At 32.3% G+C, this 18,622-nt stretch overlaps 2 protein-coding genes across 2 annotated transcripts in view; one reads left to right on the top strand and one right to left on the bottom strand.

Moving 5' to 3' along the window:
• LOC111612621 (beta-1,4-galactosyltransferase galt-1-like) overlaps positions 1–12,992 on the bottom strand; it is a 19,590-nt gene extending 6,598 nt beyond the window's left edge. Inside the window, exon 1 of the mRNA XM_023353863.1 lies at positions 12,705–12,992. The gene's annotated coding sequence lies outside the window, so the exon portion shown is untranslated. The remainder of the gene's footprint in view (positions 1–12,704) is intronic.
• A 2,342-nt stretch (positions 12,993–15,334) lies between these two features.
• LOC111612612 (A-kinase anchor protein 17A-like) overlaps positions 15,335–18,622 on the top strand; it is a 31,121-nt gene continuing 27,833 nt past the window's right edge. The window contains exon 1 of the mRNA XM_023353849.1: positions 15,335–16,299. Within this exon, the coding sequence (XP_023209617.1) occupies positions 15,532–16,299 (768 nt within the window). The 5' untranslated portion in view covers positions 15,335–15,531. The remainder of the gene's footprint in view (positions 16,300–18,622) is intronic.

Raw genomic sequence — 18,622 nt, 5'->3', positions numbered from 1 at the left:
CTTAGGAAATTTAGAAAATTTATAATATTTCATTCCTGGACTTATCTCTTTAAACATTACTAAAGTTTTCTTATCATTTTCTAAACATATTTCTCTCATATCTTCTGCACACCGTTCGAACGAACCGTATAATCCATTACATACTTCGTTAATTCCTCCATCCTCCCCAACAATTATAAAACCGTATTTTCCTTCTCCTTTCCAAATATCTTTGACTTTGAAATAGCGGAGGATAAATGGAAAATTATCGGGAACATCGAACGAGAAATTTTTTACCGCAGAAACGCAAGCGTCCAAAGTACGGTACAGAATTGAAGAAGATGAGTATATTTTATAGTCTCCGTAAGTAACCAGAAAACCGTACATCCCCATGATTACAGCTTAAATATAAAACTAATTCTCTTTAAAAAAGTAACTTATATAAAATACTAACCAATCACATCTTCGTTAAAAACTAACAGCCAATCATATTTTTCTTTAAGACCAAATCGTTTTTTAAAAAAACTCACTCAAAGTTGTAATATAGAGGGCGCGAGTTTCGATGTTGTGTTATCAATTTTTTATATTAAATTCTTATACAAATTAAAATATAATCTATACTGTATTGGTCTTTATTTCGATATAATTCAAAAAAATTTTTTAATATTTTAAAAAAAAAAAATTTATTTACGAAAAAAATTTTTTTATATTAAATTTATATACTAATTAATTTTTTGTAATCCAAAATGTATCATTTCTATACTACTTACAGTATAATGTATAAATTTACTATAGAAATACAAGCTACATTTTAAATTTTATACAAAGTATAATTAAACTGTCTGCTAATATTTTATGGATTTATTTTTGGATCAAAAATAAGCCTAAAATCCTCTCTAAAGATTTTTTAAAATCCACTTCACTTTTGATATATGGCCTTCTGAAAGATATTTTTCAAATTCCTTTCCAAAGTACTGTACAACACTAAAAAAATAATAAATAAAGTTGGCAACATCTTAAAATTAATTTTATACTTTTTAACACTTCTGTCAACTGATTGAAGTAAGTATGAAGTAAGTACAGGATGTTTCACAGCCTCTCCACAAAGTTTTTTTTGAATAACTTTTTTGAAAATTCAAATTTTTTAATGAAATTTTCAGCAAAGATAGAAGATGAAAAAGGAAATTAATGCAAGATATTTTTGAAATGTCTGCCCTCTGTCAAGATGCAGTAGTGCAATCTTTCTTGGAAATTAGCAATCACATTACTACAGGTCTGATCCGAGATGGCCTTCACGATGCTCTCAATGCTCTCTCTCATCTGACTGAGGGTGGTAGGGTTATTCTTGAACACCTGATCCTTTGTATATCTCCAAAACAAGAAGTCTATTGGACTCAAATCAGGGCTGCAAGGTGGCCAGGCAAGGCCACATTTGAACGTCTCTAGATAACTTCAAGTGATAACACGATCACCATAATGGGAATTAAGGAGCTCCAGGTTCTCATAAGTTGTATGGAGTGGGGCTCCATCCTGCTGGAAACAGCAATCATCATTCCAATTTGCCAAAAATTACAGAACAATTAAATGTTTTGAAGCAACATGCTTTTGTGACAGAAGCAATTCTTTTTTGCTCAAAGCGCCACCTACAAAAAATTGAGGCTGAAAACCACCTGGTTCAAAAATTATTCAAAAAAAACTTTGTGGAGAGGCTATGAAACACCCTGTAAATGTTGCCCAAGTATGCCCTACTGTAATAAATGTAAAAATAACCTTATCCACTTTGAACTTATTAGGTTGAATATATGTTAAAACAGACTGCCTTCTCTAAATATACATGTTCTACAAAAATTTAAATAGTAAACAAACATTTTTAATTGCTTTAAGCAAACCATCTTCAGATTAAAATGAATGCTTGAAAATGGAAGAAACAGAATGCTATATTCAAATTACGAAAGAACTGACATATGATTGATATTCACAAACAGTTTCAATAAGAAATATAATATGTTCTGTTTCTGAATATTCTTTTTTAACCTGAAGATGGTTGCTCAAATATATGTTCTATTTGAGTGTATTCAATTTTTAAATGAGGGTTTTAACAGACATTCTTTTCTGTGTGGATTTAACCTGAGAAAGACCTATCAAAGAGGCTGAAAATGTTAGTGTGGTGATTTGTATCTGACATTTCAATTTGTCTCTTATCTCAAAATCAAAATGATTTAACAGCTTTTAAAAATTTATATTGACGAAAATTGTCATTGTTTGTACTGCTATTTAAAAAACATATATATATATATGTTTTTTATATAACAATACTAATAATATATATATATTATTACATATGTATTCAGTGGTGTAGTGTAGTGGGGGCAGCACTTTTGGAAGACGGCAAAATTTCACAATGAATAATAATAATATCTTGTAAAAATTTGAACCATTTCATTTCATATTTTTGTCGCACCTACAATTCAGACTGATTGAAATGAGCACAGAATTTTTCATTACTTATTCTGTGACAAAACTGAATTTGTCTTTAAAATTGAGATACCTAAATAAGGGGGTGGCGAAATTTTCCTCCACCCTGGGCGGCTGACACCCACGCTACGCCACTGTATGTATTATATACATATATTGGGTTGTTCAGAAAGTAATTTTGTTTTTTTTCCATGGAAAAAAAAACAATATTTTTATAATAAATAAATATTTTATTGAATTATACATCGACCATTTTGATAAAATACCTGTTGTCATCGTTTCTGGTAGTAGCATGATTTCACATTCATAAAAGTTTTGATCGGTGCTTACAAAAAACTGATCCAAGTGATTTTTGACATTGTCATTTCAAGTAAATGTCTTACAGTTAAAAAAATTTGTATAGACTGGAACAAGTAATAATCTGAGTGTGCTCGATCTGATGAATATGGTTGGTGTGATAGCACTCCCATCTAAGTTATAATAGTTTCTGACCAGTAACCAAACTTGTGTGAAATTTGACATTATTAATTTCGTGGTAAAACACTACACCTGTTTTGTTGATCAATTCTGGCTGCCTTTTCTGTTTGATAATATTATTCAATTTGTTTACTCGATGGCAGTACACTTTCAAATCAATTGTTAAATTGTCTGGTAAAAGCTCCAAAAAAAATTTCCTTAAAATCCCACCAAAGAGAGCATCTCTCTTTAAGAACATGTGGAACCCATATATCGAGCTTTGAAATGAAACCAATTTGTTTCAAGTAATCATAAACAGTTCAATTTGACAAATTTAATCTCTTAGTGACTTCACATGTTATTATTTGGCAGTTTGCTTCAATCAGTACCTTTATTTTGTTTTCATTGGCTTCAACTGGCCATTCAGAACCTGGTGCATCTTCAATATTGAAATTGCCAAAACAAAATTTTGTAAACCAGTTTTGGCACTGTCATTCTATCAATACATCTTCTCCATACACGTCACACAATTTTTTTCTTGTTTGAACAGCATTCTTACCTGTTTGGTAATAAAAGAGTAAAATATGTCGAAAATGCTGCTTTCAATCTTCCATATTTGATGGGACACAAAAAATAAACAATTGCGCAAAATCAAACAAAATTTTTTACAAATAAGCCTTAAAATGCTAGTTGTCAAAATATATAATGATAATACGATTTAGAATGAAAATGGCAGGAAAAAGACAACTAATCTGTCTAGTGGTAAAAAAACAAAATTACTTTCCAAACAACCCAATACATAGTGCATATATATATATATATATATATAGTTTATAAAATATTTCTATTGATGATTTATTTTTTGTGATAAAAATTCTTTTTAAAAATTATGTTACACAAGGAAATATTATATTTCTTTGGTAAATTCAATAGAAATATTTTATAAACAGGTCAAATACATATTAAAAATAGTATTATTATTAAATTTTTAATACATGGTGAATGCAAAAAATATTTGTACAATTTATCTATAAATTCTTGATAAAAACTGCTGTTTAGGCAGAGTTTGTTCAATTTTTGTTCTGTGCAAACAAAATAAATAAATAAAATAATAATAATAATAATAACTCTCCCGTGGTCACCACCTGGTCGTGGTAGGAGAGCCCAGTAATTTTACTGAACCATAGAGCAACGCAGGCTGGAGCACAAACTCCTGGTAGGGACACCCATGCCAGTAAGGTCTATGGGGAGAAATGAAGCTAAGAGTGACCACACACCCACATTCTGTGGAGATATTTAACATGGTAGTAACCAGATCGAAGTTTGATACCGGCTCGGACGTCGCCCAGATTAACAAGGTCCGCGTTCGTGGGTTAGGCAGAGGCTCACGTTCGAAAAATAGGCCACAGTCTCCCTTGGTTACCAGTGGCGAAAGCAGCGCTGGCCCAAGCATGGCTACTGCAATGTGAGGAATCAACCTAGCCTTGGTGTTTCTGTGGAAATGCATCCACAGACCACAAAGGCTGGAAAACCACGCCAACGGATGAAATGGACAACAGAAATGAACGAGTTTATCATCCGCACTTACTACACCATCACAAGACTCGAAACAAACATGACAGCATACAGACAACAACTACACCATAGATTCACACAACAATATCCTCACCTCACTGTCACCGAACAAAGGGTTGTTGATCAAAAACGAACAATTATACACAACAACCTTATCCCACAAACAACACTTGAACTTATCAAACAACAGGTTGCTGATCAAATACATCAACAGACAGAAACATTTAACATTAATGAAGATCACGTAACCTGTCAGGATAATCCAGCAACAAGCACTGATTACAGCACACACACAACAAGTACCACTAATGATACTGCAGGCACTTCCCCATCCATCACTGATAACATAGACATAGAATTAGTTAATACACTCTCACTTATATTTCAGGAAACACTCACTAAATATACAGGTACAGATCCCACACAAAGACCACGAATACCGAAAATCAACACGTCAAAGGTAGTAGGAAAAACACTAAATTATGTAAACACTCACTTACTACCAAACTACATTCATTCAATTTCTACACTCTCAGACATTCATACATTAGTTTATGCTGGGGCAGTCACAGTAGTAACACACCATGGACTGAAAATACACTCACAGACAGACACACACAAAACACAATTCTATCACAAGCCTGCCTGGCAGAGAAGAATAGAAACACAAATAAATGACATTAGACAGCAATTAGGCAGGCTGACACAATACACTAAAAACAACATAACACCCAAATTAAAGAAACAACTCAAAAACATTTTCAAGAAAATTAAAACACACACAAAACATGAACATCACAACACACACATTACAGAATACATCGATACACTAAAACAAAAACTCGCAGCCAAAGCACGTAGACTCAAACGATACAAAACATGTACACTACGAAAACAACAAAATAAATTATTCACAAACAATGAAAAACTTTTCTACAGACAAATCAGTACCAAAACAAACACTGATACACAGCACAGTGGCACACCAACAGAAGAAGAACTCACAACTTATTGGTCTTCTCTTTGGTCCAATGCTGTTACACACAATGCTGATGCAGGCTGGATCGAGGAGGAGAACAGAAACTTGCACAACATACCAACTATGCCCTGTGCTGAAATAAACATACACGACATTCGCTACGCTGTTAACAGAACACACAACTGGAAGACACCTGGTGTAGACAACATTCACAATTTCTGGTATAAAAAGTTTACATCACTGCACCAGGAACTAGCTAAACATCTAACACACATCATCATCAATCCACAAGACATGCCAAAATTTCTTACTCGGGGCATTACCTACATGAAACCTAAAAACAACAAAACCACAGACCCCACACAATACAGACCAATTACATGTCTTCCAACACTCTACAAATTATTGACATCCTGTATCACAAACAAAATATACAAACATGTTGAAGAACACGACATTCTTACAGAACAACAAAAAGGTTGCCGTAGAAATCACAGGGGATGCAAAGAACAGTTACTCATAGATTCAGTCATTCTACGGCAAGCACACAAACAACACAGAAACATACACATGGCATATATAGACTACAGAAAAGCATTCGACAGTGTTCCACACAGTTGGCTGCTACATATTCTACACATGTACAAAATACATCCATCACTCATTGCATTCTTCGAAAACACTATGCAGCACTGGAGAACAACACTACATCTCAGGGTTAGTAACACTTCCATACAAACAAACGAAATATTCATTAGGCGAGGAATTTTTCAAGGAGATTCCTTGAGTCCTCTCTGGTTCTGCCTAGCCCTGAATCCATTATCCAACATGTTAAACAACACGCAATACGGCTACAATATCAGACACGAAAAAACAACACAGTTTACACTCTCACATCTCATGTACATGGACGACATAAAACTTTATGCATCCACACAAAAACAACTTCATCAACTCCTACAAATCACACATTCATACACTAAGGACATACAAATGGAGTTTGGCCTAGACAAATGCAAAAAACTTCACATAGAAAAAGGAATCCTGAAGAAAGAAGATTTTGCACTTGGAAATGGAGACGTTATTGAATCCATGGAAGAGGGCGAGTTCTACAAGTACTTAGGATTCCAACAGGCCAAACTAACAGAACATACACAAATAAAGCAACGATTAATTAAAGAATACCAAAGTAGGTTAAACGCTATACTTAGAACACAGTTAAATGCAAAACACACAGTTAAAGCAATAAACACATATGTCATCCCAGTACTCACATACTCTTTTGGAGTTATACATTGGACTCACACAGATCTCGAGCAACTCCAAAGGAAAACAAGAACAACACTTACTAAGCATAAACAACATCATCCTAAATCCGCCACAGAAAGATTAACCCTTCCACGTAAAGAAGGCGGACGTGGCCTGATTGACATAGTTAACCTTCACTACAAACAAATACAGTCACTGCGAGAGTTTTTCTACAAGAAACAAGAAACATCACAGTTACATAAAGCAGTAACTCTAGCAGACTCAAATAACACACCATTAAACTTACACTCACATCATACAGACATGACACAACACATAAAAAGCATAGACACCATCAAGCAATCGTGGGCTCGAAAGGCACTCCATGGCAGGCATCCTTATGACCTGGCCCAGGATTTTGTTGACAAAACTGCGTCAAACAGCTGGTTAGATCGGGGATGCCTCTTTGGGGAGACGGAAGGATTCATGATTGCCATACAGGATCAGGTCATAAATACTAAAAACTACAGAAAACACATACTCAAAGATACAACACTCACAAATGACACATGCAGAAAATGTCACATCATGCCAGAAACTATACAACACATCACTTCTGGTTGCAAGCTCTTGGCACAGACAGATTACTTACATAGACACAATCAAGTAGCAAATATAATACACCAAGAGCTTGCAAAGAAACACAAATTGGCAGACATCCACGAACCATACTACAAGTATATTCCACAGACAGTATTGGAAAACAACACGCACAAAATGTACTACGACAGAGCCATAATCACAGATAAAACAATTTACCACAACAGACCAGACATCACACTCATTGACAAACACAATAAAATCACATACATTATAGACATAGCCATTCCAAACACTCACAATGTACAAAACACATGCACTGAAAAAATTAGCAAGTACACAGAACTTGCCCAGGAAATAAGGCATCTATGGAGGATGGATAGGGTAGTTATTGTACCTGTTGTTCTTTCCTGTACAGGTGTGATACCACACACACTACACAAAAGCCTGGGAACATTAGAATTGAGTAGAAATACATACATAACACTACAGAAGGCCACTATATTGAATACATGCCACATTGTTAGGAAATTCCTGAATACAGACACTGACACACTTATTTAATTTTAGTTTTGTTTTGGTTGCTATGCCTTGACTCTGGTCCGGCATAGTACACAGCCACCGGTGTGAACCGAGTATAACCCACTAAACCCAACATAATAATAATAATAATAACTTTAATTAATTTTGTAAAATTTTCAAACAAATTTTTTTTCAAAACAAAAAAAGCTTCATTATATTTATAAAGCTATTATTACATTGTATTATTGTGCAAGGTTAGTAGACCAAACATCTCAACCTAGAAGGTCCATTGTGCATCCTACAACAGATTTTTTTTAGAGATGGACTTCTGAAGTAGACAGCAGATTTCTGAAAGAAAGCTGAAGGACTTCACCAGGACTCAACAAGTAGAGTTCAGATAAACAAGTCTATTTGAACAGAGATCTGTACACTCACAAATGAGATGCAGAGGCACTTGCAAAAGCAGCAAGATGCAGAGGAGAAATGTTTTAGCTGGCACAGATGTTCATGAAAGTGTCCAAAATCAGTCACAATACTGACCAAACAGCAAACATAATTCTTGTTGAAAGACAGAAAGTCATCAGTTCACCCAGAGAGCAGGCTAGGCAAAAAAGTCTTGATCGGCTTTAAACTAGGAGTTAACCTCCACTGCTAAGAATGATAGAATGGAAGGTATTCCAATATCTAACATCTTTAAAGAAAGTATTATAAGAAATACCAAGAGCTGGTTCAGGTTCTACAAAGGGATATGAAGCACCCTGTTTGGTCAGGGAATTAGCACTTACATTGCCTGCAATATACTCATGTCCTAACACCCACAAGAGAGATGATATGTATAGCCAGTACATTGAGGTACAAACAGCACTCCCAAAACAAGTACTAAACCAGTGGTTCCCAAAGTGGGCACTACCACCCGTGGGTGGTAAGTAAATATAGGGGACAAAAAGAAGCGAGTGGGCAGCAGGGTGGATACTGGAGGCAAGGTACTGAATGGTAACCATAGGCAAGGGTTGAGGGGTCACTGACAACATTTCCCTTTTCTCCGTTAAAATGGATAAGAAGAAACATTGCATTTAATGGTTTCCAGATGTGGAGAACAATATACAATAATGTAGTCATTATTGTGAGGGTCATAGAAAAGTTTTTGTAAGAATATTTCCAAGCCTTTCTCAAACAAGGGAAAATGGGTTAGGACAAGAATACAGCTGCCCCTTGATAGTCCGACATTTTGTAATCAGACATGCTCTGTAGTCCGACACACCTTCTGTCAAGGTATCCATCCCCATTACGTGTCTGCTTGCACACACTCCCCACCCAATTCTTACACGATGACACACATTTTGTGTGTTTCCATGAGCAGTTCTGTTTGAACAGTTGGAGTAGGGAATATTGTAGGCTACTGCTAGCAAAACAATGCCAAATATGTAATCACTTTTGGTAATCTGGACACTTTTGGTAATCCGACACCCCTTTGTCCCATACCTGTCGGATTATCAAGGGACAGCTGTATTTGATGTATCACATAATTATCTTAGCAAGTACTAATGATAACAGAGAACCCATTAGGAAGCCTGTTGTTTGTAAATAAATTTTACTTTTGTATTGGTTGGTTTATGGAATCAAGGGGGCAGTAGCTCAAAAAATTTGGGAATCACTGTACTAAAATAACCTTATAAAGCTATATAAAAAGCTACACATTATATTTTTAATTATACATTCAAATTTGTTAAGAAGCATTTTTTATGTTTTAGAATAATGGTTAGCTTTAATAATAATTTCAAACTTGTTGAGCATTGATTGATACTACAGTTATGATAATGAAAGATTAGTACTGTATTCTCTAAAAGTATGAATTTCCATTTTAAGAATAATGGAAAAAATATTCTATAAAATAATATATATATATATATATATATATATATTATCTGATAAATGATTATTATTTAACCAATATTTTATGGGTTTATAATTTGCTTATAAAACCCAAACCAGAATGGATCCACCTCCATTGTTGTCATTAATTACCAGTATTTTCTACCTTGTATATGACATTTTCTGCTCCTGTAGACTTGTCAGAATTATATCTAACCCTCAATTCATGTGTTAGACTGGTTAAATTTCATGTATATCAAGACTAACATTTACGTGGAAAATAGAAGAATAGGTTCTAAAATTCCACATTTATCATATATGTTGTGTAGTTAAAAAGAAACTAGACTGTTTCCACTATTCGGTGATAATAGAATGTAAGTCTTTTTGCAACCAAAAATCAATGCATTAGACATTTGAGCATCTGTCTGCCATGGGGATAGAGTTTTTCAAACCAAAACACTTGCTACATATGATTTTATATCATTGCATTAGTGTTGTGTTGCTGAGAATGAACTTGAAAATTTAGCAAATATTAAATTTTGCATTAAACTTTGAAAATCTGCTACAAGGATCCTAGAAATGCTTTGGAAAGTTTAGGGTAACTAAGTCTTGGGCAATACCATGATTTCCAAGACCCAAGACAACAAGACTAATCAGGAAAGTAATAAAGAACAAAATGATTGTATACCAGAAATTTGTTTCTTCTGGTCAGATAGTGAATTCAGATTTTTATAGAACTGTAGTGCAACCAAATGTAGTTCCATTGTGATATAGACAACCTTTAAAATTTAAGCATTTTTGGCAAAAATCAACATTAGTCTACTTTCACCCTCCTTATTAGTCAGATTTAGCTCCTTGTGATTTCTTTGTTCTCTAAAATAAAACTGAAGCTCAAGACATCATTTCAATATGGATGAGGAGATCAAATGTGAATTGCAACAGGTACTTCAAAATTTTCAAAATAATGACTTTCAAGGAATATTTTTTGAGATGTGGCAGAAGCATTGGGATTACTATATTAATGCAGGAGAAGACTACTTTGACGGGAATGGTGTTTAAATTTAAATTACTTAAGTATTAATATTTTTATAGACCAAATCTGGTATCTTTTTGATATAACCTTGTAAATCTTAGTTTCACTTTATACAATTTCAATTTACACAAAACTTCTACAGAATAAATTTACCATGCAAATCAAGAATTAGGCATAACATCCACATTCACTTTCATCTATGAATATAATTCTAATACAAAATTTTATTGGAATGCATTTGTAATTTACAATAATTATATAATACATATTTCTTTTGCTTGTAATTAATTCAAAGTTTCTTGCATGGTATACTATCACATCTCACATTTTATATAACATTTACTATTACAATTACTGAATTATATATATTAAAAAGTTCAAGCTTTAATCAATTTTTGCAACAAAAGTTTTATATTTGCTTTACTTTTCTTAAGAATTTCAATTAATCATGCATAATTAATACTTTGTTCATACACATACATTTATTACAAACAGTAGGAACAATAGTAGAAGTAATAGTTTGTACATTAATAATAATTTTCTTATATTTCTTTACTAGTAAGCAGATTAAATAGCCATTTAGAGATCCCTCAGAAACTGAATTCCTAAATCATTCTGCAAACTTATTTGTTTAACATTTATATTAATAGCTAACGAGTAGTTGAATATTTTTTTATTTACAGTTTACATCTACCTAATTTTTCTATATTTTAAGTGCATCATCAGCCTTCAGGATTCGGTGTTAACCCAGTGAGTTATGGGTTAGTTTTGCTTCTCATCGCGCCACCGTTGTAATATTGTCGGTCTTTGCACCCAAGTGAGGTGCTTTTGTACTGTTTTTGAATCTTGTATTGTTGTTTATATGTAACTGTTTTCTGTTTAATAAATTGGACCCGATGCTGACGCTCGTGGGGTCCCATGGGGGCCCCCTGATTGCACTCTCCTTCCCACTTTCCTATCACACTAGTTTCTTCTTCCTGCTCCTTCTCCATACTTTCCTACCTTCTTCTTTCCTACTTCTACAAGGGCCTGAGTCCGCTGCATAATGCAGACAGCCCTTCTAATTCTTTTTCCAAGATGTCTATATTTTAAGTGCATTATATAGAATGTCTTGTCCCATAGAATGTATTCTACGGGACAAGACTAAATATTTTGGATTGTAGCAGATGCTTGTTTTTTCTATGTAATGCACTTAAAATATAGAAAAATCAGGTAGATGAATATTTAAATTAATAAATATAAAATAATAATTAAGTAAAATGCTCATTTCTCATTAATAGAATGGAAAAGTGTTTTTATACTATAAACATTTCATCAAATCATGTTATTTCACTTAAATCTCTAAATAATATAAAAGGTTATATTAGACTACCAATCTATCACTATAATTCTATATAGTTCTGATAAATGATTGATTGTAGAAGTTCACTTTGTAATTATTATATATTTTTTACTTAAAATTATGAAACTCATAACTGTGTGAATATATTTTAAAATATTGGTAAATGTCCATCCTATATATATGAATTGTGGATGAAAAAAATTAATGAAATATAAGAAAATTATTATTAATGTACAAACTATTACTTCTACTATTATTCGTACTGTTTGTAATAAATGTACGTGTATGAACAAAGTATTAATTACCATATTATTATAATACATTTGCATTATTTTTTCAACCAAAATAAATAAAAATAGGCATTGAATATGAACAATTGTAACCAAATAACCGAGTAAACTGGTAAACTCCCTTTAAGTAAACACTCAATGTATCATACTGGAATTCGGAAAAATTTATTTTTCCGAAAATCTTTAATCCACGTAAGCAAAGAGGGATGAATACGTATATTTAGTTAAACACAGAATGAAATAAGAGAACGTATAACACACTAAAATAAATCCTTAAAAATATATAATACACACGTGTAAATGAGTATTAATTAATAATGATATTATCATCACCTTTTGAATATCCGTACATAGTAATATTCCTTAGCTAACAATGGATCGATGTCTAACTCATAAAAATCACATAATTTATGTTAAGAGTGCTGATAATATTAAGTCGCATAATCGAAGATTGTATCCCAGCAGTTTCGCCCATGCACAATTCTCATACCTGCGACAGTGTATTGATACGATGCCGAATACATTTTATCTTGTTTATAGTTCCCTCTACATTACGTATTTAGTTCATTCCATGCACGCGGTATTATATTACATATTATAAACACCCTGTTACGCCCTGTTATATTCATTATTATAAGAATAATATATAAAATAAATTTTATTATTAATTTAATATTGTTGTTTAACGTGTAGACGGATATTTTTGTTTACTTTCGAGGTGTTTAGAACGATATTTTATTAATTGTTAAATTATTACGTCATTAAATAAGAATTTATGTAGAAAAAAATAATTTATCAAGAAATAAAAATAATTATTTTATCTCGTTATTTTGCGTTTATCCATTGCGAAAATGAAAACGGTGTAATAATTTAATTTACGTCTGCTAAAGTGAATGTTTGTTTAAATTAAATAAATTTGTTTTTTTTAAATAATAAAAATTATAGCATAGTTAACTATTAAACGTTTAGTTTAATAATAAGAATTATTATTATTATTAGGTTTAATTTTAATTATTTTTTAATAAAATATACTGTATCTGGTTTCCACTGTGGGCGACGCTAGGAGATGCATCCTACTCGTCTTAGAAGTTCTGAAACGTTTAACTAAGACACCCTGCATATATAATGACGCATATCATTTCAAAATCAAGAAAATTTAGAACTCAATATGAAAATAAACATGGCTTTTTTTAATATTGCATTAATCAATATTTAAATATATACATTCTTGGCTCAACAATTATTTCTTAACTGAGACACTCTGTATATAGGCTATCATCTTGTAGTAGTCTTGTAATAGTAATAACTCATTGTAAATACTGTCATATTAGTTAATTGCTTTTCGAATAAATTGTAATTTTTAATATTAATAAAAGTGTTTATTTCAAATGTGGAGTTTTATATTTTATTTTGCCTTTTTTAAACTACAGTATATTAAAGAAATATAAATACTTAACCTTGCTTGTATTATTATTTAACCTCAAAAACAATTAAAATTTTACTGTTAATGTTAATGTGTGAAGTTTAAGCGAAACGCAAAATATGGTCTTAATATAAATATGAGATATTCTTGTATAAGTAATTTTTCTATATTTACTGTAACACCGCATTATACTGCTAGATAGATAGATAGACAAGTAGAACTAAGTTGGTTATATGATTTACCGATGTTTCGACCGGGCCTAGGCCTTTCTAGTTGCAAGTAGAAGTGATGTCATAGACTGGAATACTGTACAGTAATTTATTTTGTGTAAGCGTCACATCGAATTTCCAATCCAATACGTTTAATTAAACATGGATTTCATAGATAACACAAACATTTACTGTATGAGAATAAATAATTCTTTATTGTGAAATGTACACATTTTTTTCACTACATCGTTCCTCAAGTTATGTTATAACTTGAAAATATTCAAATAAAATAGTATCATAACCAAATTAAGCTATAGTATTTATAAGTAAATGTTGATAAGTTTTCGATTAATATTTTTAAAAAACAGAAATAAATAACAATTAGCTTAAGATAATAAAAATATACCGGTATATTACATAGTTTTATACAAATCTAAACATAGGCAAAATATATATATAATACAAAAAAATATTCATATAAATAATATATATTACGAATCACAGATTAAGAATATGACAACCACGAAGTTCGAATTCAAAAAAGTAAACCACATAACTGTGTCATGTATAATTTCGATCACATGACAAAGTTGTTACTTTTACGTGATCGAATGCATATCTGATAATGTGTATGACCGCTCTAATATCTGATATCGTGAGCGTTGTATGCACCAAAATCACGTGACTTTCATGGAATTGGCAATTCAAGTGCTTTTTAATCTATGGTCGTGACGAGTTTTGACCAATTGCGGCGGATGACCAGAAGCCGAACGGCAAGGTGGCAGCCTACCACTCTGGTGGACCCGGGATCGAATCCGGACGGGTCGAATAATCCCCAAGAATTTTTCTGGGGGTGGTCCGTCCGGATTTGTCGTCGGATATGAAGGACGGACCACATCCCTCATATCCGACCGGTCGCCCAATTGTGGGCCTGGCCGAATCCATAATGGTCTTGCAAATAGAGACCGTCTTAGTGACCACAGGACGGAAAGAATTTTTATAAAAAGGCCGTCTTAATGCCTGTAAAACAGAAAAGGTTTAAAAAATATCAATATATACAGAAATTAACAGAAATATGTATTGTACAGTACCTACACTTATATACAGTATGCACTTAAACATTATTTTATTTTTCAGCAATAAAAATTTCCAAATTTTTATTTTCATCTAAATTTACTTAAAATAAAATTTCATTTTATTTACGACACAATTTAAACCGCCACTCAATTTGAATAAATGCAATGATTAGGCAATCTTGAACACATTGTTCTGTAAACAAAAAGCGCCTCTACTGTCAGTTGAAGGAAATATTCTAGTTTACAATATGGCGACTGAAAATATATTTTTTGTTCAAGTATAGTTTTTTTTTTCTTTTAATTACTTTTACGTGATATATTTACTATTTAAATAGTATTATGGATATGAAGATTAGTCATTATTTCTGTGATAATAGATGATTATTATTTATTTTTAATAAAAGCAGAATAAAATACATCAAGATTATCAAGACGAATTGGTAAGGTTGAAAATGTCACTTATTCAACCTTGTAAAGATACAAGCGAAGCTGTGGAGTTGTGCACACAATACGGATTATATCTGAAGCCAATTGCTAAACTGAATATCTGTGTTCAATTACCAGCTCTTAAAACACCTGGAAAAAGTATATCCAACTGGGAAGTGATGGAAAAAGTGAAAAAGATGATAAAACCAGAAGAGTTTATTGTTCTTAAAGTTACAAAAACTAGTTTAGAATTTATTCGATTTGAAGGAGAATTAGAGAATAAGAGTGTACTGAAAACAGTAATTTCTAGACTGGATGGAAACACAATGAAGCTTAGCGGGTTTTCAGATGTTCTAAAAATCAGAGCAGCTGAAGCCAAAATTGCTTTTCCGACTAGACATGACTGGGATTCTTACTTTCGCGATGCCAAGAATATGAATGAAATGAAGCCCGGGGAACGACCGGACACTATATTTTTTAGTGGATTGCCTTCGAAATGGTTTTCTGATAAAAAGCAGGACAACAATAAACCAAATGAGCATATCTTGAAGAAAGTTTTTAGTGTTTTTGGAGAAATTAGACATACAGATATTCCGATGCTAGATCCGTATTATAAAGACATGAATAAAACTGTTGGAGTTATACAAACGTTTTCATTTTCACAGGATCTTACGTTTGAAGCTTATGTTCAATTTAATGAATATATGGGATTTGTTAAAGCTATGGACGCATTGCGTGGCATGAAGTTAATGTATCAGTCACAAGATGGAAAAGCACATTGTGCAAATATTAAGGTATATAATTAAGTTAGTATGAAATATTATATCTAGAATTATTAACTATATCTTTTGATGATTTCATATTTTGCATGAAGTATCTCTTCACAATGATCTCATTTTAATTTTACATAATTTAAGTTTTTTTAATCATTACAATCTTAAGTAATGAATAAATACAATTGGTAATTCTGGTAAGGAATTTAAAATTTGGTCATAGTTGCATGATATACACCGTATGTGTGTGTAAATATTTATATACTCCAGTAGCATGCCATCATTGGAAGTGGCTTCCACCACTTCCAATGATGGCAAAAACGATGTGATATGTGAAAAAAACGATAAGATTGCTATTATGTATTTGAATATCAGTGGCAGATTGGAAGCACTGTATTGTCGAAACTGAGTCAACTTTCAAGCAGCCAGATTATACACATTCGCGCATGTGCTTTACAGAGCACCAACCTCACGCGATTTAGCTGGTGGAAGCTACATACATATAATGCTTCCAATGATTCTATCCAGGACTGCTTCTGGGCTGTTAGTGCCTGTCTGCTAGATATTTGGCCGCCCTTGCCCGATTATGTGAATCATAAGTAGATTTATAACTTAACCCAACCAATAAGAATTTACTGGTATGTTTTTATGATAGTTCTGTATAGTTGACAGGAGTTAAAAAATATCCATTAAAATATTTGATATTTTTATTCTGCTCTCCCATCTTATATTACTTATGGATTTCAATGTTAAACCAGTGATATTATGATTTCATATGTCCCATCTATAAGGGGATGTAGAAAAAAACATGTACAATTCTTGTACAATGTTAAAAAATTAACTGTTACTTTGGTAGCATCATTTACAACTAAATTTAATGAATGAGAGAGATGCACCGGGTACAGAAAAAGCTCTAGAATTTATATTCCATAAATTTACGATTTATGTATCCGTTGTCATAAAAATTTGTCTTTCCACTTTTTTCCGAAGACTACAAATATTCAAGTAAAAAGTAACTGGTTTCAACTTATTCCTACTTAAGTAGTTAAATAATTAAGAGATTAGGGAATTGGGGACATAAACAAAACCCTGATGAAAGAGCCGGAATATTACTTAAACAAAAGCTTAACCGAACCAATCTATAGCCAAGTAAAGTGGGGACTGGTTTCTTCGAAATACTGTATATTAGATGTAATAAAGACAGAAATTTTTCCAGTTCAACGAGAGTGACCGAAAAGTTTTAAATTTTGGAAATTTCCGTGGACAACACCTGGTCCTAAAACGAATTAGTTAGAAAACAAATTACTACAGTAGAGCGTCGATTATCCGAATCAATTGGGGACTGGGGTTGTTTGGAAAATCAATATTTTGGATAACCAATAAAAATATATTAACCTATAACAAAAAAAATATATTAACCTATCCCATTTTGAAATTTTTCTTCGTTGCATGTCGCTTTGCGTTGAATTTTCGTCGATGTTAAGCCTAACGAAGACTATTGTATCGTTAAAAATTATTTTTTTATTTTGTACAAACAAAATAAATATATTGAAAAATATAAAAACAATAAAAAATTATACTTCAGAAGTTAATTTAGTATCAAAAATGTAAAATATTTGAGTAGCCCAAGACATTGCCAAAGATTGCAGCGCCACAGCACTGGCGAAAATTTAAATTTGCCGACTGGAATTCTTTCGGATAATTGACATTTCAGATAATTGACTTTTGGATAATCGACGCTCTACTGTATTAAGTTTAACATATTTAGATTTTTACAGCTATGGTAAGAAACGTTTAAAATTTACAACAATCCTGTCACGTCCTTTGAGATATACTTTTTGACATTTGAGAGACATTTGACATTAACCGGTATTGGCACCCTCGGGATTTGGCATGCATGCATACACTGCACACCTACCAAGATCGTCTCTGATTCCATCCATGAGCCACTCGCAGGGAGCAATTTTAACTAACAAGGAGAGCCTACGGCTTTGGGGTAACGGATTTTGATGATCTTTGGTGTAGAGGTAGTACACGATGTGAGTGTACTACCTGTAAAATACTAAAGTGCAATACTCAAATATAATCGAGAAAATCGAACTTAAAGTTTTGTTAGCACTTTATATATAAATTATACGTATTTCTATTCGAGCGTCCTGTGGCAGAGTGGTAACGAGTCTGATTCGTAAGCTTGAGTTCTCGGGTTCGATTCTCGCGTATAATTTTTTTTTTAATTCATAAATACTTATAATGTATTTATTTATTTACTCATTCATTTATTTCTTATTATTTATTTATTTTAATTTAATTTCTACTATTCCATCAAATAAAATCTGATTAAAAC

This window comes from Centruroides sculpturatus, unplaced genomic scaffold, assembly GCF_000671375.1.
Source record: "Centruroides sculpturatus isolate CEXI.00-Female unplaced genomic scaffold, Cexi_2.0 scaffold3, whole genome shotgun sequence".
NCBI classification, from domain to species: domain Eukaryota; kingdom Metazoa; phylum Arthropoda; class Arachnida; order Scorpiones; family Buthidae; genus Centruroides; species Centruroides sculpturatus.
This window is presented reverse-complemented; position numbering and strand designations above follow the sequence as displayed.